The sequence below is a fragment of the Tamandua tetradactyla genome, chromosome 16 (assembly GCF_023851605.1).
Source record: "Tamandua tetradactyla isolate mTamTet1 chromosome 16, mTamTet1.pri, whole genome shotgun sequence".
Classification (NCBI taxonomy): Eukaryota; Metazoa; Chordata; class Mammalia; order Pilosa; family Myrmecophagidae; genus Tamandua; species Tamandua tetradactyla.
This window is the reverse complement of record NC_135342.1, coordinates 23,671,990-23,695,661: the sequence shown is the minus strand read 5'-3', so window position 1 is coordinate 23,695,661 and position 23,672 is coordinate 23,671,990. Positions and strand designations below refer to the sequence as shown.

Sequence of the window (23,672 nt, the reverse complement as noted above, 5' to 3'; positions counted from 1 at the left end):
GTCCCAGGCATGGCTGAGAGCACGCCAAGCCCATAGCACTCAACAGGCAGTGAGCCCTGAGCATCTGGCAGGCTCAGACCGGCACATGCTGAGCTCTGAGCATATTTAGGGGGTGAGCTAGAATGGGCCAAGCACGGCCTCGCCCTCCCAGTGCAGGGGCAGCCTGGACTCCAGCCTAAGCCCACGGCCTTAGAGAGCAAGGCCTGGGCACTGGCCCTAAATGCCACCCCAGGGCCAGCCCAGGCTTTGGGCAGGGAGGACAGGCGTGAGGCCGGACTGCTGAACGGTTCTTTATTGAAACAGGCAGAAGCAGCAGGGCCGAGGGCATGCTCAGGTCCGACGGGGCGCAGCCCTCCACCTGCCATCCCTCTGGCCGAGGTGACCCTGGGCCAGACCCCAAGGGCCTCCTGTGCTAGGGATGAGTGTGCAGGTGTGCGCCGTGGGCGGGGGTATCTGGAGAACTATCTCTCTGTAAGAATAATCTGTGGGGTCTGGGGAAAGGCTCTGAGGAGCATTTCAGGGAGGGAGGGGATGCCAGCCCAGCGAGTGCAGCCCCCAGTAACAGGCAGGGGTGTGGGGTCACCATCAGTGGTGCCCGCCAATGTGCTGCAGAAAAGTGGTGGCCCGGGCTGGACCATGCAGGTGGGCGTGGCAGGGCGGGAGCCCCTGACCCCGTGGCCCCCTGACGCCCTCCAGGCTCCAGTCTGGGTCACTCAGCCATTCGCTGGGACAGCTGCTGGGATCGAAGAGCTCAGGGTCTTCTCTCTGTGGGAGAGAAGAGAGGGACATCAGTCAAGAAGCCCCAGTCCCCTCCTTTTCGGTCCGAACCCTTGTCACAACCTGAGGGTGATTTTGTGCATTCTGAGCCCTCACCACATCCTGAGAGCAGAATGGTATGTGCTGAGACCTTAATGTGTCCTGAGGGTGGGTAAGTGTGTGCTGAGTCTTTGTCACGCCCTAAAGGTGTGTGAGTGGCAGCTGAGCCTTTGTCACACCTTCCTGAAGGTAGGTGAGCACATGCTGAGCCCTTATCCCAAGTGCCAGGCCTTTGGCCCTTCTTCAAGGTGGATCAGTTTTATCCCATCCTGGGGGTGGGTTGGCATGTGTGGAACCCTGAGCCAGCTGTAGGCAATACGGTGTGTGGGGGAGGCAAGGCGTGGTTAACCGTGCCCGGTCCGGGAGCCCAGGAGGAGGCCCTGACCCCGGAGCCACCTGCCACCCACCCCCACCTGGCACACCTCTGCATCCATGGCCATGTCCTTGATGTCGGGCCCGTCCCCGTCCCTCTGCGGGATGCCGGGCGGCTCGGCAGAGGCCCCGCGGTGCTCTCCTTCCTCCCAGCCGCTGCCCTGGCAGGGCCGGTCATCCTCAGGTGAGGCCTGGCTCAGCCGGATGAGGTTGCTGAAGTTGGAGTCAGACTTGGAGCCCGTGGGGCCCTTGCGGGTCTTGTGGCGGCCGGCCAGGCGACTGCCATAGAACGCCAGGATGGGCTCGGGGCCCGAGTCCGGCACCTGGCGGCCGGCCGTAGCTGCCTTGAGCGGCGCCAGCACATCGGGGACCGCGTCGGTGCGGGTCTCACCCCACAGCCCCCGACTGGCCTCCTGCAGACTCAGGTCGTCCAGCTGATCAATGGCCCTTTGCATGCCCGGAGCCTTCTCCTCACGGAAGAAGGGGCCGCTGCCTGCCACGCTGCCCACACCCAGGGCCTCCTCCTCCGCCAGATGGTAGTACGGGGGCCCATCATCCACCGCGGCCACCACGGGCACCGAGGGCTTGCCCTCCACCTGCAGTGAGAGGCGGCAGCCGCGCAGCGAGAGCTGGTAGTAGCGCGTGGTCTGGTGGGCACTGCGCAGCTGCTGCATGGACACGAACGGGTGGCGCAGGGCCGCGCTGGGACTGATGCGCTCATGCGACTCCCACGTCAGCATGCGCTTGATCAGCTCCACCATGCTTTTGAGGTCAGCGTGCTCTGCCAGCGCCTCCCGGTCCGGGAAGGTCAGCCGACCTGCTGCCCCGCCGCCATTCACAGTCTCGATCTGGTCCAGAGACTTGAGCATGTACTTGCGGCGCTCTAGCGGGCGCACCTTGGGGGGAGCACAAAAGCCAGGGGCCTGACACGGCAGACAGCCTCAGGTCCCAAGCACGCCTTCTTGTTCCCTACCCAAGTGACCCCTAACTTGACTCCTGACTCTCAGTCCTACCCGAGGTCTAGCCCACAGCTGTCTTTGCTGCTATGATGTGCACACACCTGAACCCTGACTTCCAGTTCTGCCTGCTGTCTGGCTTGGAGCCCTCTTGCTGCTGGGAGGGCCACGCCTGACCCCGAGCACCAGACTCAGCCAGAGCTCTCCCTAACTGCAGCAGGAGGGACACCTAGCTGTGTTCTTCTGTCCTCCTGTGGTCTAAATTCAAACTCTCACTGACCCTGTTCCATACCTCACTGCACAACTCCAGTCCCACCCAGAGCTACAGGCTGAGCCCTGCCAGTGGCTGGCAGATGTGGGCCCCCAACCTCTAGTCCTCCCTAGAATCAAACTCGGATCCCTCCTGCTGGTGCAGCTCCCACACCTGACCCCAGACCTCCGGGCCTCCCTGTGGTTGAACCCAGACCCTTCTCGTTTGTTACACTAGTTTGATAATCCTCAGCCATGGAGCTGTTGGAAGAGCTGCCCTAAGCTTCCAAGTTCTACCTGGAGTCTCACTCAGCCCCCTTTTCTCCTGCAACTCTTACGCCCAACCCCAGACCTCACATTTTTTCTGTGGTCTAACCCAAATCCCTCCTGCAGCACAAGACTGCTGACCCCAGGCCTGAGGCTGGCCCTAATCTTTCCATCACACTTGTGATAAAACCTAGATCCCTCTTGCTATAGCCGTCCCTACATCTGAGCCTCAAGCTTCAGGTCCTTCCTGCAGTCTCACCCAAATCTGTCTGGCTGCAGCAGCCCCCCAGAGCTGACCCTTATGCTTCTGGTCCCACCTTTGATCCCACCCAGATCTCTCTTGCCCTGACGACCCCCACCCAAGCTTCCAGTCCTCCCAGAAGTCTAACTTGAATCTGTCTTGATGCGGCAGTGCCCATAAAGACTGCCCTTACCCCGGCTGCCCTCCTACCTTGGTCTCGGCCAGGTAGTCGGCCGAGGACTTGAGCTGCCAGGGGTTGGTGGCATCGGGGTGGGGGTTGCGCTTGAAGAAATGGTGGGCCTTGCGGGCGGCGTGCAGCAGGTGGGGCTTTGGCAGCCCCTGGGTCTCGCAGATATAGCGCACCTGGTCGTACTCGTTGTTGCCCGGGTAGAGGGGCCAGCCGAGGTGCAGCTCGGCCATGACGCAGCCCAGTGACCACACGTCCACCTTCTCACAGAAGGGCAGCCCCAGCAGGATCTCCGGGGCCCGGTAGAAGCGCGATTGGATGTACGGCTCCTTCACATAGCGCACTTCACTGAAAATGCTGGCTGAGCCGAAGTCGATCACCTGTCAGGGGCGGGCAGGGGGGTGGCACTGAGAGGCTGGGGCAGCCCTGCTGGGCCCCCCCCGCCGGCTCCTCCTGCCACCGTCAGTCTGCATCTGTCACTTACGTCTGTCACTTGTGTCTGTCGGGGTCTTTATTTTTCTGTATGTCTCTGTCTCTTTCAGCCTTTGTCTCTGGTTTGCTTGGTGCGTTCTGTGTCTCTCTCTGATTCCCTCCACATATGCACCTGAGTTTCTCTCTCTCTCTCTCTCTCTCTCTCTCTCTCTCTCTCGCCCCACTCCCTGTCTGTCAGCAAATCCCGTTGGCTCTACCTTCTCAAAAGAGCCACAGTCTGCCCGCTCCAACCCCAGCCTCCACCCTGGTCCTGTCCTGCCTCCTCACTGATCGGCTCCTTGTCCCTGCAGTTTGTCCCCCACGCGTGGCCAGAGGGACCCTGTGACCGCCCGAGTCAGGTCACATCCCTCCCTTGCTCAGAACCCTGCTCTCGCTTTCTCCATCTCCTGTGAGACAAGCCAACGTCCTCACTGGGGCCCATGAGGACTCAACCATCTGCCCCTGTCAACCATCTGCCCTCATCTCTTCCCATTTCCCCCCTCACTCATCCTGCTGCAGCTGCACACGCCTCCTCACGGCTCCAACAAGCCAGACCTGTTCCTGCCTCAGGGCCTTGGCACTGGCTGTTGGAAGCCCCTCCCTCTGATGCCCACATAGCTCCCTCCTTCCCTCCCTCCCTTCAGGTCTCTACTCCAAGGTCACCTTTTCATGAGGCCTCCCCTGACCATCCTATTGAAAACCACACCCTCACACTTCCTATCCCCCTGTCCACCCCTCTGCTTTTATCCATGGCTCTGAAGACCATTTCACACACAATACATTCTACTTAGTCGGGTTCATTGCTTCTCTCCCCAACTGGCATGTTGGTTCCACGAGAACAGGTGTTTGGTCTGTTCTGTTCACTGCTGTGTCCCTAACTATGCCTGGGACAATACTTGGCACACAGCAGAGGCTCAGTGAAGACTGACCGAATGAATGAATGAATGGGCTTTAGGTCCCTGTCTCTCGGTTGGATCTCTCTCTGGTTCTTTCTTTGTAACCACCTCATCATCACTTGTCTGCCTCTTGTTTCTCAGGGTCTCTCACCTTCTCTGTCTCTGTGTCCACTATAGAAAGGCACCTCCCTCAAGTCACAGCCCTGTCCCATCTGCATAACAAGCTCTGTTCCCTTGGCATGTGCCAGGTGCTTGATGAGCACCTGCCGAGCTAGCCCTGAAGGGCTGTGAGCCTCGGCCTGTCCCCAGGCCTCTGGAAGGAGCCGCCATCGCAAGCTGCATCCCCGCCACTCTGTCTCCGTTGCTGCCTCAGGTCTACCCCTTTACATTTTTCTATTTCTCATCCAGCCATCCCTCAACTTCCGTTTGCAGAAAGCAGTATCATGAAACAGTTTTTAAGCTGGACTCTGAACCCAGACTGCTGGGGCCTGAATCCCAGAGAGGCTGAGTGACCCTGGGCATTCGGTCAACATTTGTGGAATTCATCTGTTCATTCTGCAAACACAGCAGAGGCCCCAGTGCTGGCCAAGGGCTGTGGAGCCTTTGTTTGTGGGACTACCTCCTTCCCTGAGTTTCTGTCTTCCCACATCTTGGGGCCAAGTGATCTGCCTTTCCCTATCCCTGTATCTCTCTGTGTCTCTGACGAACATCCATTTAGCACCTATTCCTCACCGGCACTGTGCTGGGAGGTGCTGAGGATACAGCAGTGACCAAGACAGCCCAGCCATGCCCGCAAGACGCTCCCAGCCCAGGCCCGTCAGCAGACGGAAGGGTCAGGGTTGAGGCGGGGAAGGCCCAGGCAGAGGGGTTGGGGCCCGGATGGGGGGTGCACAGGGGGTTGTGACGGTGCAGAGGAGGCGCCTCTGTGTGCCCAGGAGACACTCAGCAAATGTCTGTTGATGGACAAAGCTCACCGTGGTGAGGGGTGGTAATGCCATCCTTTCAGTTTCCAGGCCAACAGGCTTTTGGTCCCCCTCAATTTCTCTCTTCCTCTCTCACATGTCATATAAGATCTGTCAGCAAATCCTACTGACTCTAACTCCGAAATCCACCCAGAATTCACCCACATGACTCCCCTTCCCTCCACACCCTGTCTGCTTCCATCCACCCCCAACCCCTGCCTGGATTAGGCGGTCACCTCCTCCCTGGCCCCCCTGCCCCTACCCCTACAAGTCTGTTCCCCACTCGCCACCAGAGGGAGCCTGAGAACACCCAAAACCAATCACCTCCCTCCACTGGACGCCCTCCTGGCGCTCTGTCTCCCGCAGAGGGAAGCCAGACCCCGCCATGCGGCCCAGCAGGCCCGGCCCGATCCAGTGCCATCGCTTCCCTGACCTCTTCTCCCCCCTCCGCCCGCCTCCTCGCAGCTCCTCATTTAACCACACCAGGGACGCGCCTTCCTCAGAGCCTTTGCACTGGCTGTTCCTTCTCCCTGGACACCCTTCCCCCAGACGCTTGCCTGGCTCCCTGCCTCCTTCAGGGGTTCCCCTGATGCCTCCCTGACCACGTGTCTGAAATTCCACCCCCTACCCCATAGACCCTTTCCATCCTCCTTCCCACCTTCTCTGTCACATACCATATTTTACCCAATTGTCTTGGAGAGTCACCGTCTTAACCTCACTAGAATGTCAGCACCACAAGAACAGGACTGGGCCAGAGTGGAGCGAAGTCAGGGTGGGTCTTGGGGCTTGGGGTGGGGACACAGGGCAGACTGGGGCGCCAGCCTGGGGGACACCATGGACAGGGTGGGGAAGACTGTGGGGCCCCAAGCGGAGTGGGGCGGGGTGGGGGGTGGGAGGCGCAAGGCTTAGACCTCGGATGCCTCCAGAGGCCGCCGGGAACAGGGGCCTGCAGCCACTCACCTTGACCCGGAAGGGGCAGCGGGTCTGGTCCACCAGCATGATGTTCTCGGGCTTGAGGTCAGCGTGGATGATGGCCAGCTCCTTGAGCCGGGCCAGGGCACGGAGCACTTGCAGGGTGACTGTGCGGATGTGGCGGGCGGGGAGGGGCGCGAAGTTGTTCTCCTTCTGGAACTCGAAAAGGTTTTGCTCCAGCAGCTCGAAGACCAGGTAGAACTTGAGGGCGTCATGGAAGAACTCGAGGAAGCGGATGACGTGGGCCTCGTCCGGGTCCAGGCCCCGCATGCAGCGCAGCAGCTTCAGCTCGTTCTTGATGATGCGGTTGCGGTAGGCGTCGTTCTTGAGGATCTTGATGGCCACCATCTCGCCCGTGCTCCGACGCCAGCCCTTGGCCACCTCCCCGAAGGTGCCCTTGCCCAGCACCTCGATGATGTCGTAGCAGTCCGTCTCCGACTGGATGGTGGCCATGGCGCCCCCGCGGCCGGCCCTGGCCCGGCTGCCGCCCCCCCCACCCCCGGCCCACGGGCTCTGCCACAGAGACTGCCCGCCCCGCCGCTGGCCCCGCAGCCCCACCAGTGGGGGTGGGGAAAGAGAACCGCGCTCCCGCCTCCCCCTGCGAGGCTTGCCCCCGCCTCCCTGGCACCCCCCTGCCCCCTCGGCCTCACTGCGTGTCCACCAGGGGCTGCACCCCTCCCCCGAAGCCCACCCGTCTTGGGACGTGGGGCCCCAGGCCCCCCCAGATGGGTTCCAGCGTTGCTGAGTGGCTCTGGTTCTGTTGTCGGAGACCCAAGCCCCTGGTGGGAATGGGGGGTGGGGTGCCAAGCCGGGTCCCCTCCCCCGCCCAGCGGCGGAACCCTGGAGATACTGGACAGGTGAAGGGCCCACCGAGAGGAAGGTCTGACGGTGGGCCTTGAGCTCCATGGGAACGGGAGATATACTGCTCGACAGGTGAGAGAAGGCAGCCTTCCTGGCCGAAGGGCAGGGGGACATAGCACAGACAGAGGCTCAAAAGCATTTGTGTGTACGTCTGTGTGCGGAAAACACCTGCAGCAGGCTGTGGCCACCATGGGGCAGCTGTGGCCAGGCCAGGGCCAATGGGTGAAAGGCCCTTGAATGCCAGGCTGAAGAGTTTGGGATTTATTCTGAGGGCACTGGGGAGCCATGGGAGGGCTCTGAGCAAGAGAGAGACAGCAGAGTCAGACTTGAGTGTCAGAGAGCGCCCTCTGGCTACTGTGCGAAGAAGGGTGAATTAGAAGGGACGAGAGTAGGGGTCTCCAGGCCAGGAAGGAGGCCAGGGCAGGCCCAGGAGAGGAAGGGAAGAGGTGAGAGGATAAGGCACTTAGGAGGCCGAAGGGACAGATGCACTGGGGATAAGGGACAGCTGGCCAGGCTGAGGCTAAGGGTGCTGGCCTGGGCACCGACGGGGAAGTCCTTGAGACAGGGAGAGGAACAAGGAGCAGGTCTGAGAAGATGCTAAGGTCTGAGAGGAAACTGAACATCAAAACATCCAAGCTGGGCGGGCCACGGTGGCTCAGCAGGTAAGAATGCTTGCCTGCCATGCCCGAGGACCCAGGTTCGATTCCCTGCCCATGTAAAAAAAAAAAAAAAAAAAAAATCCAAACCTACATCAAATGATTCACAAACCTTAGCTAGTCATCAGAAAAACAAACCCCTAATCTTTTTTTTTCAATTGAAAAAATTTTTTTAGACATAGCAACATATAAGCACAAACATTCTTACCATATGATCATTCCATTCTTGGTATATAATCAATAACTCACAATATCATCACATAGTTGTATATTCATCACCATGATCATTTCTTAGAATATTTGCATCAATTCAGAAAAAGAAAAAGAAAAAAGAAAAAAACTCATACACACGATACCCCTTACCCCTCCCCTGGTTGATTGCTAATAGTTCCATCTACCCAATATATTTCAGCCATTGTTTCCCCTATTCTTTTCTATACCCCTTACCCCTCCCTTTCATTGATCACTAGCATTTCAATCTACTAAATTTATTTTAACATTTGTTCCCCCTATTATGTATTTATTTTTAATCCATATGTTTTACTCATCTGTCCGTACCGTAGATAAAAGGAGCATCAGACACAAGGTTTTCACAATCACACAGTCACATTGCAAAAGCTATATCATTATACAATCATCTTCAAGAAACATGGCTACTGGAACACAGCTTTACATTTTCAGACACCTCCCTCCAGCCTCTCCACTATACCTTAACTAAAAAGGTGATATGTATATAATGCGTAAGAATAACCTCCAGGATAACCTCTTGAATCTGTTTGAAATCTCTTAGCCATCGACACTTTATTTTGTCTCATTTCTCTCTTCCCCATTTTGGTTGAGAAGGTTTTCTCAATCCCTTGATGCTGAGTCCCAGCTCATTCTAGGATTTCTGTCCCATGTTGCCAGGAAGGTCCACCGCCTGGGAGTCATGTCCCACGTAGACAGGGGGAGGGTGGTGAGTTTGCTTGTCGTGTTGACTGAGAGAGAGAGGCCACATCTGAGCAACAAAAGAGGTTCTCTGGGTGACTCTCAGGCCTAATTTTAAGTAGGCTTGACCTATCCTTTGTGGGGATAAGTTTCATATGAACAACCCCCAAGATTGAGGCCTTGGCCTATTGCTTTGGTTGTCCCCATTGCTTGTGAGAATATCAGGAATTCTCTACAAGGGGAAGTTGAATTTTCTCCCTTTCTTGCCATTCCCCCAAAGGGACTTTGCAAATACTTTTTTATTCATTCTTCAAATCATTCTGGGATTTATCGGGCAAGCCCCCCCCCTTTTTTTTTTTTTGCAAAGCCAGGCTCTTTATTTGTGAAGGAGAGGCTGGGGCTCCAGAATGGGTGAGGACTCCCACTCCACCCCCTGGGGAGGGACCTCAGGATCCTTGGGACTTTCCCAGGCTGGAGCGCTCGGCTTACCTGGGAGCAAGTGTAATGCCTACGCTGCCCTATCCTTCCTCTTTCAGGGCCTGGCACACTGGGGGAGAGGGTGGGGGTGGGTCGGCCTCACCCTGGGAGGGCATGGGGCAGCCTGGGAGCATAGCTGATGGCCTCCGGTGGGGAAAGAGGCAACTAAGGCAAGCCCCTAATCTTAACTCCACTTGATGGAAGAGAAAATCAAGGCACAAAGCAGTTTTAAAAATGCCTTCAGTCACCTGCCTGGGAGCCAGAGACAGCCTTTGAGCCCGGGCAGCCTGGCTCTGGAGCCCAGCAACACACCACAACCCAGGCCACCTCCTAGTACCCAGGAGACATCTGGGGGCGTCCCAGGCCCTCGAGGGCCATGTGGACTTAGGATAGGGTTTGAAATTGTCAGCACAGAGATGAGGAGTGAGGTCACCACTAGGGTAACAGGACCGCTGGGGAGGCAGTGGGGTGGACAAGGGCCCAGGAGGAGCCGAGGAGAGAGGGGAGTGGGGAAGAGAAGAGATGCTTTCAGGAAGAAGGAAGGGGTTCTGGGGAGTTAGCCCTGAGAGAGAGAGAGCGAGCCGTCGGACATGGCCACGGAGAGAAGTGGGGTGGGGGGAGACGGAAAACCCCAAATCGGGGGTAGGAAGTGAGCTCCATGAGTGTCGGTGACTCCTGCCAAGTTTGAAGTTTAGTGGGGACAAAAAGAAAGCCTGTGATGGGGCAGAGACACGAGGAGGGCCGGGTTGAAGTTCTGGAGAAGGTGCCGAGGTGAGTCGGGGTCTGTGACCATTTGAAGGGAGAGATGGATGTGAGGGCACAGGCGGAGGGAGCCATGGGACTAAATGGATCACAGGCCTGGGGCGTCTGGAGGCCCCATGGTGATGCAGGGGCTGAGACCCTGGGTGGGGATGGGGTGGGCACAGCCCCTGGCCTCTGGGCCCAGCAGTGCCAGGTGCTGAGGACCCTGATCCCAAGAGGCAGCCACGTGTCTGGGGTGGAGGCTCTGAACTCCCAATCCTGGAGAGAGGACCAGAAAGGGCCTTCCTGGGTGGGGCCCAGGACAGACAGGGCAGTCAAACCAGCTGGACTGGAACGGGAAAGCTGGGCTATGTGGAGGCGCCCCAGGCAGGGGAGGGCTGCCTGGCAGAGGGCAGGTGGGTAGCAGCCGTCCTGCTCCCTTAGGGTCCCAGGGCCTGTCCTGGTGGGAGCAGGTCCCCAGGAGAGGTGGACTTGCTGGCTGAAGGGTCCCACAGCTGTGCCATGTGGAGGAGCTTCCCAGAGGCCTACTCAGAGGGCACTGGGGATTCTGAAGGGCTAGGGCAGGCCCTGCTCCAGTTCCACCCAAGGCCACCCCGACTCCTCAGACCAGGAGTGGCCCATGTCTCCCCACATACCAGAGGCCGCCCCTCGGGCCGACTTGAGCCCCCCTCAAACTTCCTCCTCTGGGGCTCCTCCCGCTCCCCACCCACACAGAGGAGACGGGACATGCGTCTACTCTGGATTATTTTATTCACATGGCTTGACCAAGACACAGACACAGGTGCCGATGAGACGGGCGTGAGGCCTCTGGCCCGCCCTGGTCTGTCACCCCTCCGGCCCCCCTGGGGTTAGTCTAGTTACCTCACACACAGGACAGGAAGGCGGGGTGGGAAGGCAGCAAGGGAGGCTCCCTCCGCCCGGGGGCAGGGGGTGCCTTAGACGGCGGCGGCCTGAGCTCCGTCTGCCCGGGTGGGGCCTGGAGCCCCTGTCTCCGAAAACCCCACACTGGGCAGCCGGACCCTGAACCCCCCCTCCTCCTGGTCCCCGCTCCTACTCCGGGCCTTGGGGCTCAGGGACACTCTGGGGAAGCGGAACTTGGGCGATTTCTCGCCTCCAGGGGACTTGGGGACTGTCTCACCCTCCTGCCCCCTGGACGCTTTGGATGGGGCAGCCAGGCCCACACGGGGCAGGCGGACCCGAACCCGGCCCCGGCGCCCATCCCCGCCACCCTCCTCTTCCTCGTCCTCAGGACTGGGGTAGCCTTCCCCACTGGCTGCCTCGCCCTGGCTGAAGCCCACGCGGGGCAGCCTGAGTTTCGGACTCTTGGCCTTCTCACCCTCCTCGACCCCCTCCTTGGCCCGTACCAGGCCAAACCGGGGCAGCCGCACCTTGAGTCTATGCCCAGCGTCGCCCTCACCCTCAGCCACCTGGTACTCAGTGTGGCTGCCCACGGCGGGCGGTGAGAGCTCCACATCAGGCAGTGACAGGCGGAAGGCCCGCTCAGCCCCGGGGAGCTGGTCCTCGGCCCCCTCTCCCCCAGCCCCAGCTCCCAGCCCCAGGGTGGGCATCTTCAGCCTCAGCCCACCCTCGCCTGGGGCTGCCTTGCCCACTGGTGCCTCGTGGCTCAGCCCCACGTCCAGCTCGAGCTGAGGCACGGTCACGGCGGGCATCTTGAAGACACCCTCACCCACCAATAGCTCGCCCCCTGCCCCCTGGGCTCCAGGTAGAGACAAGGTTACCTGAGGCACCTGAACCCTAAAGCCCACTGTGCCCTCTGCCGATGGGGCTGCACCAGCGGCCTGCTGCCCCAAGCTGGCACCCTGTCCCACCTCCCCGAAGCCAGTCAGCTCCACCTGGGGCAGGGAGATGCCCAGAGGGGATATCCTCAGCACCCCCTCCTGGTCCTCGGTGCCCACCTGTCCGGTCGTGGGGGCCTGCAGGCCTGACAGCCGCACCCCACTGACGGCCACCGTCCCCTCTGCCCGCCCTTCCTCAGGGGCCCCCAGTGTGACCAGCTCCACCTCAGGGATCTTGAGCTGGCCAGCCACAGACTCTGGCTTTTCCCCTGGGCTGATGCGCCCACTCTGGACTTCTGCTTCCTTCCCTCGAGCCAGCCCAAAGGAGGGCATTTTCAGCTTGGGCATTTTTACCTTCCCATCCCAGCTCCAGCCCTTGCCCTCCAGCTCGGCTGTCCCTGGCATGAGTTCTCCAGCCTCAGTGTCCCGGCCTCTGACCCCAAACTTGGGCAGGGCGAACCTGGACCCCTTAAACTTGACGTCGGCACCTGCCACCTCCACCTTGCTTGTGGGCAGGTGGGCATCCAGACTGAGCTGTGGGATGGACAAGTCGAGGGCAGGTAGCAGGCCTGCCTCCCCTGCTCCTTTGGCCTCAGCCTCAGCCCCTGCCCGAGCCTTGGGGAGTGAGATGGCAAACTTGGACACCTTTAGCTTGGTGGCTCGCCCAGCCCCCTCGGCCTCTGCCTTGGCCCCCTTTGGCACTGAGAGTCCAAACTTGGGTAGGGAGAACTTGGAGGAGGGCTTAACTTTCATCTCCACCACTTCTCGTTGCCCTTCCCCAGCTTCCACTGTGGGCAGCTGTGGAGTCACGATCTCAACAGAGGGCAGCCGGAAGCCTCCTTCCTCCACCCCTACCACTGCCCCAGGGCCCTCTGCCTTGCCCACTGCAGCTTCTTGGGCCTGCCCATCCAGCCTGAGGGCCCCAGGCAGGTCTAGCTCCACCGAGGGCAGTGTGAGGGAAGGAACGCCCACACGTGCCTCACCGCCCACCTCCGGCTGCAAGCAGGGAAGTGTCACCAGCTTCCCAGAGACTTCGGCACCGGCCTCACCTGGCCTGCCTCGTGCTGGGGACCCTGGCCTCCCCAGCTTAGGTATAGGCACCTTGGGCATCTTGAAGCCAAATTCCAGCCCCTCAACCTGCTCTGCTTTTAGCTGCACCTCTGGAGCCTTGGGCAGCTTCACCTCGGGTGGCTTTGGAAGACGCACATCTGGGACCTTTGGCACCTGCATTTCCGGCAGCCGCATCTCCACCACCTTCGGCAGCTGGACCCCGGGGAGGTGCACATCGGGCATGGTCATCTCAGGCACCTTCGGGAGCTTCATCTCGGGGAGCTTCATCTCCGGGACTTTGGGTAGCTCCACCCCCGGGAGATGCACGTCGGGGACGGCCATCTCTGGCACCTTGGGGAACTTCATCTCAGGGACCTTCATCTCTGGGACTTTGGGCAGCTGCACCGCGGGGAGGTGCACGTCGGGGACGACCATCTCGGTCACCTTCGGGAACTTCATCTCGGGGAGCTTCATCTCTGGGACTTTCGGCAGCTGCACCTCTGGAAGCTGCACCTCCGGCACGGCCATCTCCGGCACCTTTGGGAGTTTCACCTCTGGGACTTTAATCTCGGGCACTTTCGGGAGCTGCACGTCTGGAAGGTGCACGTCGGGCACGGCCACCTCGGGCATCTTCGGGAGCTTCATTTCACAGACTTTCAGCAGCTGCACCTCTGGAAGCTGCACCTCTGGCACGGCCATCTCCGGCACCTTTGGGAGTTTCATCTCTGGCAGTTTCATTTCCGGCACTTTCGGGAGCTGCACCTCAGGGAGTCGCACGTCTGGAAGGGCTGCCTCAGGGACTTTCGGGAGCTTGACATCAGGAACCTTGGGGAGCTTCACCTCAGGCCCCTTGGGTGCCTTGACCTCAGGGCCTGGTACTCCAATGCCAAAGGAGGGCATCTTGATGGAAGGCAGCTTCAGCTTGCTCTCAACAACTTCAGGGGCAGCAGGCCGGGGCTCCAAGAGAGAAAGTCCGAAGGTGGGCATTCGAAGTCTGGGACCCTTCACCCTGGCCTCAGGGCTGCCCTTGACCACCTTGCCTTCAGCAACTTCCTTCGCTCGAGCCCCAAAGCGGGGGAAACTGAGGCGGGGCATCTTCAGGGCCACCTCAGGGGCCTCTCCCCGGGCTTCCACCTCTGCACCTGGCAAGGCCAGGTCCACCCCCACAGTAGGCACTGCCACATCCAGGACAGGCACCGTTACCACGGCAGCACCTTCCCGGGTCTCCAGGCAGGGTAGTGTGGGCAGAGAGGGTAGTGAGGGCAAGGGGGGCAGCTCCACTTGGGGGACCTGGATCCCTACGGCTGCGGGCTCTGGAGCTGGTGCAACTGGGGCTGCCAGACCAAAGGTTGGCAGGTGGAGGGCAAAGCCACTGGCTGCCTCCACTGGGGGGGCTGCCTCCCCCAGCCTCTTGGGGACGGAGACCTGGGGAACGCCCACCTCGGCGCCCGGCAGCCGGGGCCCGACCAGCTCCACTTGAGGAGCTGTGAAGCGGGCTCCTGCTGCCGCCTCTGCCTCCGCCTTGGCCTTCCTGGTGGGAGGAGCGGCAGCGGCCAGCCGGGCCACCTGGGCCTCCTCGGCCACTTCTCGGACCCGAAGCCGGGGCAGCTGGAGGCGCCGGCGGGCAGGGGCAGCTGGGACAGGACCCTTGACAGCCTCGGCTTTGAGGCCCCGACGCAGCCGGGAGAACTTGGGGAAGGAGAATTCGACGTCAACTGGGGCCAGGTCTGCAGGGGTCCCCAGGGCCCCGGGCACCACCACCTTCTTCTTCTTCTTCACTCGGGACAGACTCTGGATGCTCTGGGGAGAGAGGAGAGAGGCGGGAGCCAGTGGAACAGGGGGAGGCTGGGGGTGAGCAGGAGGAGCCCCCCTGCCATTGCAGCAGGCTGGGGATTGCAAAGTCAGTATCTGGTCCCGCAAAACAGCCCTCCCCATTTCCCACCTGCCATTCCACCACTACTGCCAATTTGAATCTCACAGTGAATCAAGAGAAGTGTAGGAACTGGGACCCAAGATTTTTAGTTCCCCATCTAGGGTATTCTCCAGGAGGGACAGACACAGGCTGTCATTAGGGGGCAAGTAACCGGCAGTCAAGATTTAACCTCCTGGCCTTCCCCGTCCCTAGTAGCTGGTACAGGCCATGAGGGACACAGCCTGGGAGCTGGGGATGCGTCGCTGAGGTGAGTGAGGACCACAAGCCTGGGGTCAGTGGATCCCCCTCTCCCAGGAGGAATTTAGGGACAGAGGATAGGGAACGGAAGGATAATTAGCATTGGGTTAGTGACCAGACGGAGGGCAAGGCTGATCGACGCAGGGTGGGAGAGGGGTTCACGGCGAAGAGACGGGGTCGCTGGGGCAGGCCAGGGCCGGGGCCGGGCTCAGCACGCGTACCAGCTTGGCCACCTTGGCCCGCGGGCCCTTGATCTCGTAGCCGGCCACGGTCCCGGGCCGCAGCGCCAGGTCCCCAGTGGGCACAGTGCGCTTCAGGCAGAAGGAGACCTTGTAGGGCTCGGCGCATTGCAGCAGGCGTAGGGCGTCCTCGTACTTGAAGTTCTCAAAGAACACGCGGGCGCTGAGCAGCTGGTCCCCTGCGGACGAGGTGGAGGCGGGCAGGGCGTGAGCACACCCAGGCTCCGCCAAGGCCTGGTCACGCCCACTTCCTTGCAGCCAGAGCTGCCAGCGAGAGCCTCAAATTTAGTCTCAGTCCATCCCCGCAAAATAGCATTGAAAAAAAACTGCGCGGTACTTGAGGATCAGGCACTTATGAATGAGGCCCCGCCCCCACAACCTTAGCCCCGCCTCCCCGCCGCTGAGCAAAGAAACGCCCGCCCAAGCCACGCCCATCGCTTTTTCACTCCCCTCTCGCATCCTAGGATTTCAGATACTGATTTTGTGTTCTTCACTCAGAGAACAGAAACAGGAGGGAACATCCAGAACTTCCCACGTCATCTACCCGCCCACCCCTACTCCGGTGGTGATTTACTCCACACTCCCTGCTGCCCTTCGGGGTGAGCTGTCCCCACTCGTAGCACGTCTACCCCTCCACCGCCTTCTCAGGGACACGTTTCAGCAATTTCCTCCCTCCCTCCACCATCAGTTTGCCCCTCTCTTCTACATTATTTCCATTAGCGCATAAGCATGCTAATATTATTTCTCCATTAAAAATTTGTCTTAAAAAAAACAAAGTCTGTCTTGATTCCATTCCCCCATCCAGCTCCTCCCGATTTCGCTGTTCACCTTCACTGCAAAATGCATCGAACTGTCTAGCTGCGTTATTTCCACGTCTCCTCCCACTCTCTCTTTTTTGGGTAGTGGTGGTGGTAGCGCATGGGCTAGGAATTGAACGCGGATCTCCTGCGTGGCAGGCGAGCATCCTGCCTGCATCCCCCGTGCACCCTTCCACTCTCTTTTGAACCCTTCCCAATCACACTTCAGCGTCCTATCCCCCTTTGTGATCTGTTCCTCTTAAGGTCCCAGGCAATAACTTCCTTATAGCTACGTCCAATGGTCAAGTCAGAGACCTCACCTCCCTGGACTGCTCAGCTCTTCTCCCAACTTCACACTTTCTTCTTGACCCACTTGATTCTCAGGGCTTCCAGGGTGCCACACCCTCTGGCTTTCCATCCTGGCAGTTTCTTCTCAGCCTCCCTGGATAATTCCTCCACATCTCTCCGACCTTTTCTCCATCTACATGCTACTCACCCCTCTGCTTCTGTCTCATGATGTCTCTGAGGAGCTCATCCAGATTCAGAGATTTAAAGATAATACACATACTGACAATTCCCAAGAGTATCTCTCCAGACCCAGCATTCTCTCCTCCTTCCTGGACACATATATACAACTGCCCCTCCATATCTCCACCCAGATGGTCCAGCGTTCCCCATCTGCAGGACCAGTCATGTCATCCTCAGGTCAAAAATCCCTGGATACATGCTTGACCCCACTCTTTCCAACATACCCCGTATCCAGTCCTGAAGGCTCCTCCTTCTAAATAAATCCAGAACCCATCCCCTTCTCTTCACTCCCAACAACGCGATTTTCCTCCATACATCACCCACCCACCTAGGTCATTACAGCAGCTTCTTCCTTGGCCCCCCTGCTTCCAACTCTGCCACCTGCAGTCTACTGTTAACACAGTCAATTTATGTCTCTGCTGCTCACCACCCTGCCAGAATAAAAGCCAGAGTCCTCCCCAAGGCCTATAATATTCTCTACAAACTGCCCTTCTCCTAACCTCTCTCTGGTCTCGTCTCTTACTCTCATCTTCACTAACTCTATTCCATTCACACTGGCTTCCTTGCTGTTCCTCCAACAAGCCAAGCACACTTCCACCCTGGGGTGGAAACAATGGCTGTTTCCTCTTCCTGGGGCCACACTTCCAGATGACGACACAGCCCATTCCCTCACCTCCTTCACCTTTCCACTCTTCCCCACTCACCCTGTTTACAAGTGCAGCCTCCTTCCTGGCATCCACGGCATACAATGCCTTCGCTTATGTTGTTTACATCTATCTCTCCCCACTAAAATGTAATCGCCACAAGGCAGGGATTGTTGTCTGTTTTGTTCACTGCTGTGGCACAAGCACCTAGGTCAGTGTCTAGAAATAGAAGGTGCCTAATAAATAGTTGCTGCGTGAATAAACCACATCAGCCTCATCTGTGTTTCCCAAAACATCCCTTACTTACTACACTCTGTCTTCCCCATACCCTCCAAGTTGTTAAATCCATCCCTTTCTCCTGCCCCAACATAAAAATAACTAGCATTCACATAGGGCTTACTATGCGCCATTTAGCTATGTGCTAAATGTTTTCAAATACTGACTCAGGTAATCTACATAATAAACCCATGAGGCAAATACTAGAATTAATCCCATTTTAGGACTGAGAGAACTAAGGCACAGAAGGGTCACAAACTAGTAAATGGCGGCTTGGGATTCGAACCCACACAACCCTCCAGAGCAGGCTTGGAACAACCTCGATGACAGCGCGCCAAGCCCCGCCCAAAGCCCTTAACACCGCCTCCAGGCATTCAGCCACGCCCACACAGAGACCCGAAGCCAGTCGGGACGCCGGCGAATTCCGAACTCCTCCCCTCGAGAAGATCCCGCCCCCAAGAGATGGCCCCACCCCAAACCCGGCCCCGCCCACCTTCCTGAAGGCTGAGGCTCCTTGCGGCTGGCGAGTCCTCGCGCAGATCGCGGACGAAGATTCCCTCTTTGCCGCCGCCCGCCACATTGATGCCGCTGACCCCTGTCTGCGCCTCGGTCTCCACGATGATTTCCACCAACTCCGCCCGCCTCAGCTCCTGCGGAGGGTGGCGAGAAATCACCATGGGGCGCTTGAGCCGGACCTCGCCCAGGGCCGGCCATCGCGCTTCAAAGTAGCTCTTAAGTGGGTCCTCGTGGCACGCGCCGTCCTTGGTGCGGCCGGGGCAGGACATCTGGGCCCACCCACTTCGGCATCTCCCCTTTAAACGCGCGCGTGGGGGGGCCAGCGGTTCTCTTGGATTTGCGGAAAGGTTAAACGGCTCCGCCGACATGCAGGGCTCGCGGAACCCCCAGGGCAGCCATCGGAACGGACCTGGTTGTGGGGGAGGGGTGGGGATGGGGTGGCTAGAGGGGACTTGACTTGGGACTGAGAGGCGGGGCTCACGTAGCAGCTGGTAGGGGAGAGAATGTCTCCTTAAGGAGCGGGGCTAGAAGGCTTGGCGTGGGGTCAAAGAGCACAGACCGCCAGATAGGGAGCGGAGGGTGCGGGCCAGAGAGAAGGGTCCAAATGGGGTCTAGAAGGGTGCCAAAGATATAAGAGGGACGTGCCAGAGTGTGTGTGCAAAGCTGGGGCCGGTTCGGGGGCGGGGGGGAGGGAGGCGGGTCCCAAGACCCAAGGGTGGAGCTGAGCTGCGAGGAGGGGTTTTTAATAACCGCAGAACCAGGGCTGGAGTGCCATGGGATTCCTAGGAAAGGGCTAGACCCTCCCCCAGTGGGGATGGAATGAGCTGAACGGAGCAGGGTGGGATTTGGCCTCCTTGGAAGCTTGAATATGTTTGAGACTGTGCCCTATTGTGGGCTCCATGACCCCAAGACCTGCAAAACGCCCCCGGGAGAGGGAATCCAGGGAAGGGGGGTTGTGGACTGGCAGACAGGGTATTCTTGGTATTTACTGTTATTGGTGCTGACCTGACCCTGGCCCTGGTCCAGCAGGACACTGTGGGGTTCACATCCGGGCTTCGGAAAAGGCAAGAAATTTGTATTCCACTGTTTGGGAACCTAGATTGCTGTGTCACAGGGGAGAGCCGTGTCCTCTTTGGGCCTATTTCCCCACTGTAAGGTTGGATGACATGGGTATATTGGGTGGAGTCTGATCATGATCTGTGATCTGAGGTAGCAGAGATTGGAGGGAACAGTGTAACGGAGAGGACATTGAGGCAGGTACAGGGTGGAATCAAACCCAGGCCTGGGAGAGGGCAAGCAAGCCTGACCAGATGCTTCACAGCAGTGACCCTGAGGGCCTGGGGTTTGAGGGGTAAGAAGTGTGTCAGCAGGGGCAGCAGAACCAGCATGGCCCTCACCACCACCCTTTAACCTAGCAGGCCCTGGGCAAAGCATTTGACCTGTAGCATCTCATCTCCTCCTCCCCATTGCTTTGGGCAGGGTCCCCTACAGAGGACACCAAGAAGTGAAGCGATGTGCCTAATACCATACAGCAAGTTAAGCAGCTGGGCTTCAACGTTAGGTCTGTGACCCCAGAACCTTTAGGCAGTGACCCTCTCACACTTTACCTGTCACCCCCCACTCCCCACCTACCCCTCCCAGCCCTGTGCCTGGCATGCAATAGGACACAGTCAGAGCTCAATTTCAATAACAGTGACTGCAGGTAACATTCATACAGGCTTCCCAGGTACCAAGCCCTGCGCAAGTGACTCAGAGAGGCTCAAAGAGGCCAGGTCACCTACCCAGGGCTGCATAGCTGAAGTGGCAGGCCTGGGATTTGAGCTTGTGAGTCCCAAGCTCACATGCTAACCCCTGTGATATACCATCTCTTCTGATGAAGGATTTCTGCTGACTTTTCTTCCAATGAATTAGCTTCTTTGAGACTTGGTCTGTGCTAGGTACTGTGCAAAGCACTTTATATATGTTTTCTTTTTCCACACAGTGACCCATAAAGAGGGTCCGGTTGCCATTTCCATTTTATAGATGGAGAGACTGAGGCCCCAAGGAGCCAAGAAGTGTTTCCTTGCTCCCCTGGTGTGCACCCTCCACCCAGGCCCCAGAAGTCCCCTTGAAGGACAGAGGGGCAGACACTCACCTCAGCACTCCGGCTTCTGGCCTCCATGACGTTGCTGGGAGTCACCTGGACCCCAGGCTCCTGCTTCCTCTCTCCCTTCTGCTGTAGGACCAGCTTCAGTTCTGCATGGAGCAGCTGCCTCTGAGCCTGCAGGGGACAGGCATGGAGGCTTGAGGCCAACAGAAGGTGAGGGGTGGAGGCCAGGCATGGACAGGGAGGTCAGGGTGTATATCAGAAGGGCAAAGGGCTACCCCAGCCCAGCTGTGCTCTCACCGCTGCCTGGGCACAAGCACCCCCTCCTAGCAGGAGCTCAGCCCGGGATGCTGCACAGCTGCCTGTGGGCCTTGTGTCCTTCCTCTGGGGTCTTGCTGCCTGCCAAGGAGAGACCACATCATGAGACTTCCGACAGGCCAAGGAGGGGCAGGGAGGGGCATGTGGCATCAGCCAGTGCTCACCTTAGGGTTACCTCCAGTTCTTCGAGCTTCCTTTGTCCGGGGCTCTAAGAAGAATCACATGGGCACTGTTATTGGCTAACACTCACTGATTGCTTCCCAAGTGCCAGGCATGGTGTGCCCAATTTTTCCATCAGTAGCCTATCTCCATTGTGCAGGTGGGGAAACTGAGGCTCAAGAAGACCTTCACCCAAGGCGACACAGATGGACAACAAAACAGCAAAGCCAAAACTGACTCCTAGGCCTGTACCCCACCACTGCAGCTGACCGTGTGGGCTGGACTCACTATAAAATAATTATAACCATTCACATGTTGCCCCAGAGGGCAAAATGCCTCCCTTTTCTGTGCTTCAGTATCTGCATCTGTAAAAGAACAAGAGCACCTACCTCACGGGGCTGTAGTGAGAGTCAACAGGCTAAGCACATGCTAAGCACTTTAGAACTCTTTACTATTACTACCATCTTTAACATTTTTATTAGTAAGAACTTCCTATGGTCCCAACCGTGTGCCTATGCCAAATGCCTGCTGGCATCTGTGCGTGTAGATCTCAGAACAGCCTTGTGCGGTCAGTGCTGTTTTCGAGCCCATTACAAACAGACAGTGAAACTTGGAGAGAAGTCACCTGGCCAAATTACAAATATCTGAGCCAAGACTTGAACTGTTCTGAAAGTTCCAGCCCCTTCTTCAGATAATAATGCAGATAATAATTCTTCAGATAATAATTCTTCTATGGAGAATACCAATAACGAATGGGTATTGAGTGGCTAGGATTTGCCAGTCTCTGTGCTAAGGCCTGCTGTACCTTCTATCTCACAGCCACAGCGGGAAACCCTATCTCCATTTTACAGAGGAAGAAACAGGTCCAGCGAGGTCAAGAGACTTGCTCCAGGTCACACAGTGAGAAGGAGACAGAGGTGGAATTCACATACAGCCTCCCGCCAGGCCCTTCTGGGAGATGCGGATGGACACTGCCCCTGGCTCCCCAAGTCTAGGCTTGCCCTCCCTGCCCCCACCTGGCATGCCTTCCCACCAGCCCCCACTCCACAGGGAAAGGTCAGGCCTCACGCGGCACATTCCCTCAAACAATAGCCTGTCTGCTGCGCCCAGTCAAATTCCGCCCCTGCCCACCCACCCCCAGTAGCACAATGGCCCTTCATAGCCCACCCTCCCTAGCTTGGACAGAACACAGGGACCCCTGCAACGCGCCCACTGTACCCACTCCACTGGCTGACCCCCTCCCCCCACTGCCTCTGCTGGCTCCTCTCTGGCTCTCCCTGGGGGTCCTGATGAGCTCCCAGCCCCTCCAAGCAGGGAGCTGTGCTCTCCCCAGCTGGTTCCCCTTTCTGGGTGTTTTGTCTGAACCGGGCCCTGTGCTGGGGCCCGTAGGCCTCGAAACTACCGTGGCTGTGGTGATATTATAGGGGAGGAAGCTCAGGGTCAGAGAGGGGAAGTGATCTGCCCAGGGTCACACAGCTAGGACGGGGCAGAGAGAGGGCCTGTACGCTTGATCCCTACTCTGCACCTTAACTTGCATTGGAGGCTCTTGGCACTGGGGGAGCAGCCAGAGCAGCTTGGGCAGAAACTGGGTGGGACAGGAGGGGCCAGGGGTGCCAGAAACAGGCATTGTTAAAGGGGCCTCATTGGTGCCAGCCCTGGCTGGGCAGGCACTTGACAAACAAGACCTCATGGGAAGGACAGTTTAGGACCCCATTTAACTGATGAATAAATGAGGGTTCAAAGTCAGGAATTCATACTGACAGAGTCAAGACTTCAACCCAGGACTGAATAATAACTCTGCATCTCCTAACCAGGATCATGACACAACCTACCACCCCAAGCTGGAGTTGGGAGAAGCCTGGTACATGTGGGGCCGGGGAAGTTGAGGGGCATCTGAGCCACAGCTCCCAGCTCGGGGGCAGTGAGGGCCACACGAGAGCCTGGCACAGGAAGTTCAGCCAGAGCGGGGGCAAGAGAGAGTGTCCTCCTTCCTCAACCCTGCCCGGGACAGCTGCCCAGCCCCAGGTTATATTTAGCCTGGCCATGCCCTTCCTGAGCCATGTACCCAGCTCCTGGGGTGGGGCGGGGACAGCTTTGGAAGGAAACACCCCCACTCTCGGCCCTCTCTGTTCCCAGCTCTGCCCATTCCAGTGGGTAGGGGAGGAGCCTGGGGGTATCCCTGGTTTGTGTTTGGATATCTAATGGGGCCCCCCACCCTGGTGAATCAAGGCCAGATGGGCCCTCCAGTTGCCAAAAGCCCCATTCCTTGCATGGTTACTGTGGCTGACCTGGTGCATGGCTAAGCTCCCAGAATTCCCAGAGTCCCAGGTTTTTTTTAACATTTACCAAGCTTAGATCCTTCTCAGCCTTGGCTCCTTAAACCCTCACTGGACCTCTCTGGGGCAGGCACTCTTAGATTTAAGATGCCACTCAGGCTCTTCAGAGGGGCTGGGGGTGAGGGGCTGGGGTCTGGACCCTGGGCCTGAAGCTGGGCTGGACCCTGCTGAGGAATCCCCAAGTTTTGCCCTTGAGTATTCTCTTCTCCCTAGCACTGCCACCAGCCTCATATGGGAATTCTCCCTCAACCTCGGCTTCCCCAACCACCAGTGACCTGGACATTATCTGGGGCCATCTGGTACGGGGAGTGGGGGATGAAATGCCTCTGTTAGTTAAAATCCCAGCTCCCAGTGTGAGTACTTGGGCAAGGTACTGCCCCTCACAGAGCCTCCGTTTCCTCATCTGTAAAATGGCACCAACAAAAGGTAACAGTAACCATAAGATACTTAGAATATTCCCAGAATATAGTAAGTGCTCAAGTAATGCAAGCTCGCCTCTGAATAGCAACAGGATTTGTGGTGATGGGGAGATCCTGTGCATCTCACAGTGTCACATATCCAAACTTTGCTCCCCAGTGACCCCCACTCTCCCACTGCCAGAGGGGAACTTTGGGTAAGGGACAAAATCCAGCTCGAGCCCCGACCTCCCGTCAACAGGATCAGAAGCCGCCTCCCCATTCCCCTA

At 58.3% G+C, this 23,672-nt stretch overlaps 3 protein-coding genes across 23 annotated transcripts; 1 reads left to right on the top strand and 2 right to left on the bottom strand.

Annotated features, from left to right (window-relative positions):
* Positions 1-283: 283 nt before the first annotated feature.
* On the bottom strand, positions 284-7,203 carry HIPK4 (homeodomain interacting protein kinase 4). The gene is made up of 4 exons (XM_077131864.1): positions 6,378-7,203; positions 3,112-3,468; positions 1,239-2,084; positions 284-765 (listed from the first exon to the last, which is right to left on the bottom strand). Exons 1-4 carry the CDS (start codon positions 6,840-6,842, stop codon positions 586-588), a joined length of 1,848 nt encoding a protein of 615 aa, XP_076987979.1. The 5' UTR covers positions 6,843-7,203; the 3' UTR covers positions 284-585.
* LOC143659169 (uncharacterized) lies at positions 7,133-23,053 on the top strand. Of its 21 annotated transcripts, none has more exons than XM_077131862.1 (5): positions 18,324-18,500; positions 19,118-19,152; positions 19,568-19,649; positions 20,310-20,387; positions 21,471-23,053. In XM_077131862.1, exons 1-5 carry the CDS (start codon positions 18,455-18,457, stop codon positions 21,644-21,646), a joined length of 417 nt encoding a protein of 138 aa, XP_076987977.1. In that variant the 5' UTR covers positions 18,324-18,454; the 3' UTR covers positions 21,647-23,053. The 21 variants fall into 21 exon arrangements, 3 of the variants coding, with proteins under 3 accessions (XP_076987977.1, XP_076987976.1, XP_076987978.1); XM_077131861.1 differs by having other exon boundaries at positions 19,115-19,152; XM_077131863.1 differs by lacking the exon at positions 21,471-23,053 and adding an exon at positions 20,812-20,960 and having other exon boundaries at positions 18,339-18,500; positions 19,115-19,152.
* On the bottom strand, positions 10,806-20,696 carry PRX (periaxin). Its single transcript, XM_077131818.1, has 6 exons — positions 20,657-20,696; positions 20,475-20,573; positions 20,223-20,348; positions 18,066-18,222; positions 15,310-15,506; positions 10,806-14,718 (listed from the first exon to the last, which is right to left on the bottom strand). Exons 3-6 carry the CDS (start codon positions 20,247-20,249, stop codon positions 11,008-11,010), a joined length of 4,092 nt encoding a protein of 1,363 aa, XP_076987933.1. The 5' UTR covers positions 20,250-20,348; positions 20,475-20,573; positions 20,657-20,696; the 3' UTR covers positions 10,806-11,007.
* Positions 23,054-23,672: the final 619 nt, after the last annotated feature.

Bases quoted from the DNA above. Each gene is read 5' to 3' on its own strand.
- LOC143659169 (XM_077131861.1), top strand. From the start codon at position 18,455: ATGCAGGGCTCGCGGAACCCCCAGGGCAGCCATCGGAACGGACCTG. The intron at 18,501-19,114 runs GTTGTGGGGGAG...GCCCTGGTCCAG, and splicing joins CAGCCATCGGAACGGACCTG to CAGGACACTGTGGGGTTCAC. The intron at 19,153-19,567 runs GCAAGAAATTTG...TGCTTTGGGCAG, and splicing joins ACATCCGGGCTTCGGAAAAG to GGTCCCCTACAGAGGACACC.
- HIPK4 (XM_077131864.1), bottom strand. From the start codon at position 6,842: ATGGCCACCATCCAGTCGGAGACGGACTGCTACGACATCATCGAGGTG. The intron at 2,085-3,111 runs GTAGGAGGGCAG...GCTCCCCCCAAG, and splicing joins ACTACCTGGCCGAGACCAAG to GTGCGCCCGCTAGAGCGCCG. The intron at 766-1,238 runs GTGTGCCAGGTG...TCTCTCCCACAG, and splicing joins ACATGGCCATGGATGCAGAG to AGAGAAGACCCTGAGCTCTT.
- PRX (XM_077131818.1), bottom strand. From the start codon at position 20,249: ATGGAGGCCAGAAGCCGGAGTGCTGAG. The intron at 18,223-20,222 runs GTGAGTGTCTGC...CACCCTCCGCAG, and splicing joins CCAGAAGCCGGAGTGCTGAG to GAGCTGAGGCGGGCGGAGTT. The intron at 14,719-15,309 runs GTACGCGTGCTG...CTCTCTCCCCAG, and splicing joins GGGCCAAGGTGGCCAAGCTG to AGCATCCAGAGTCTGTCCCG.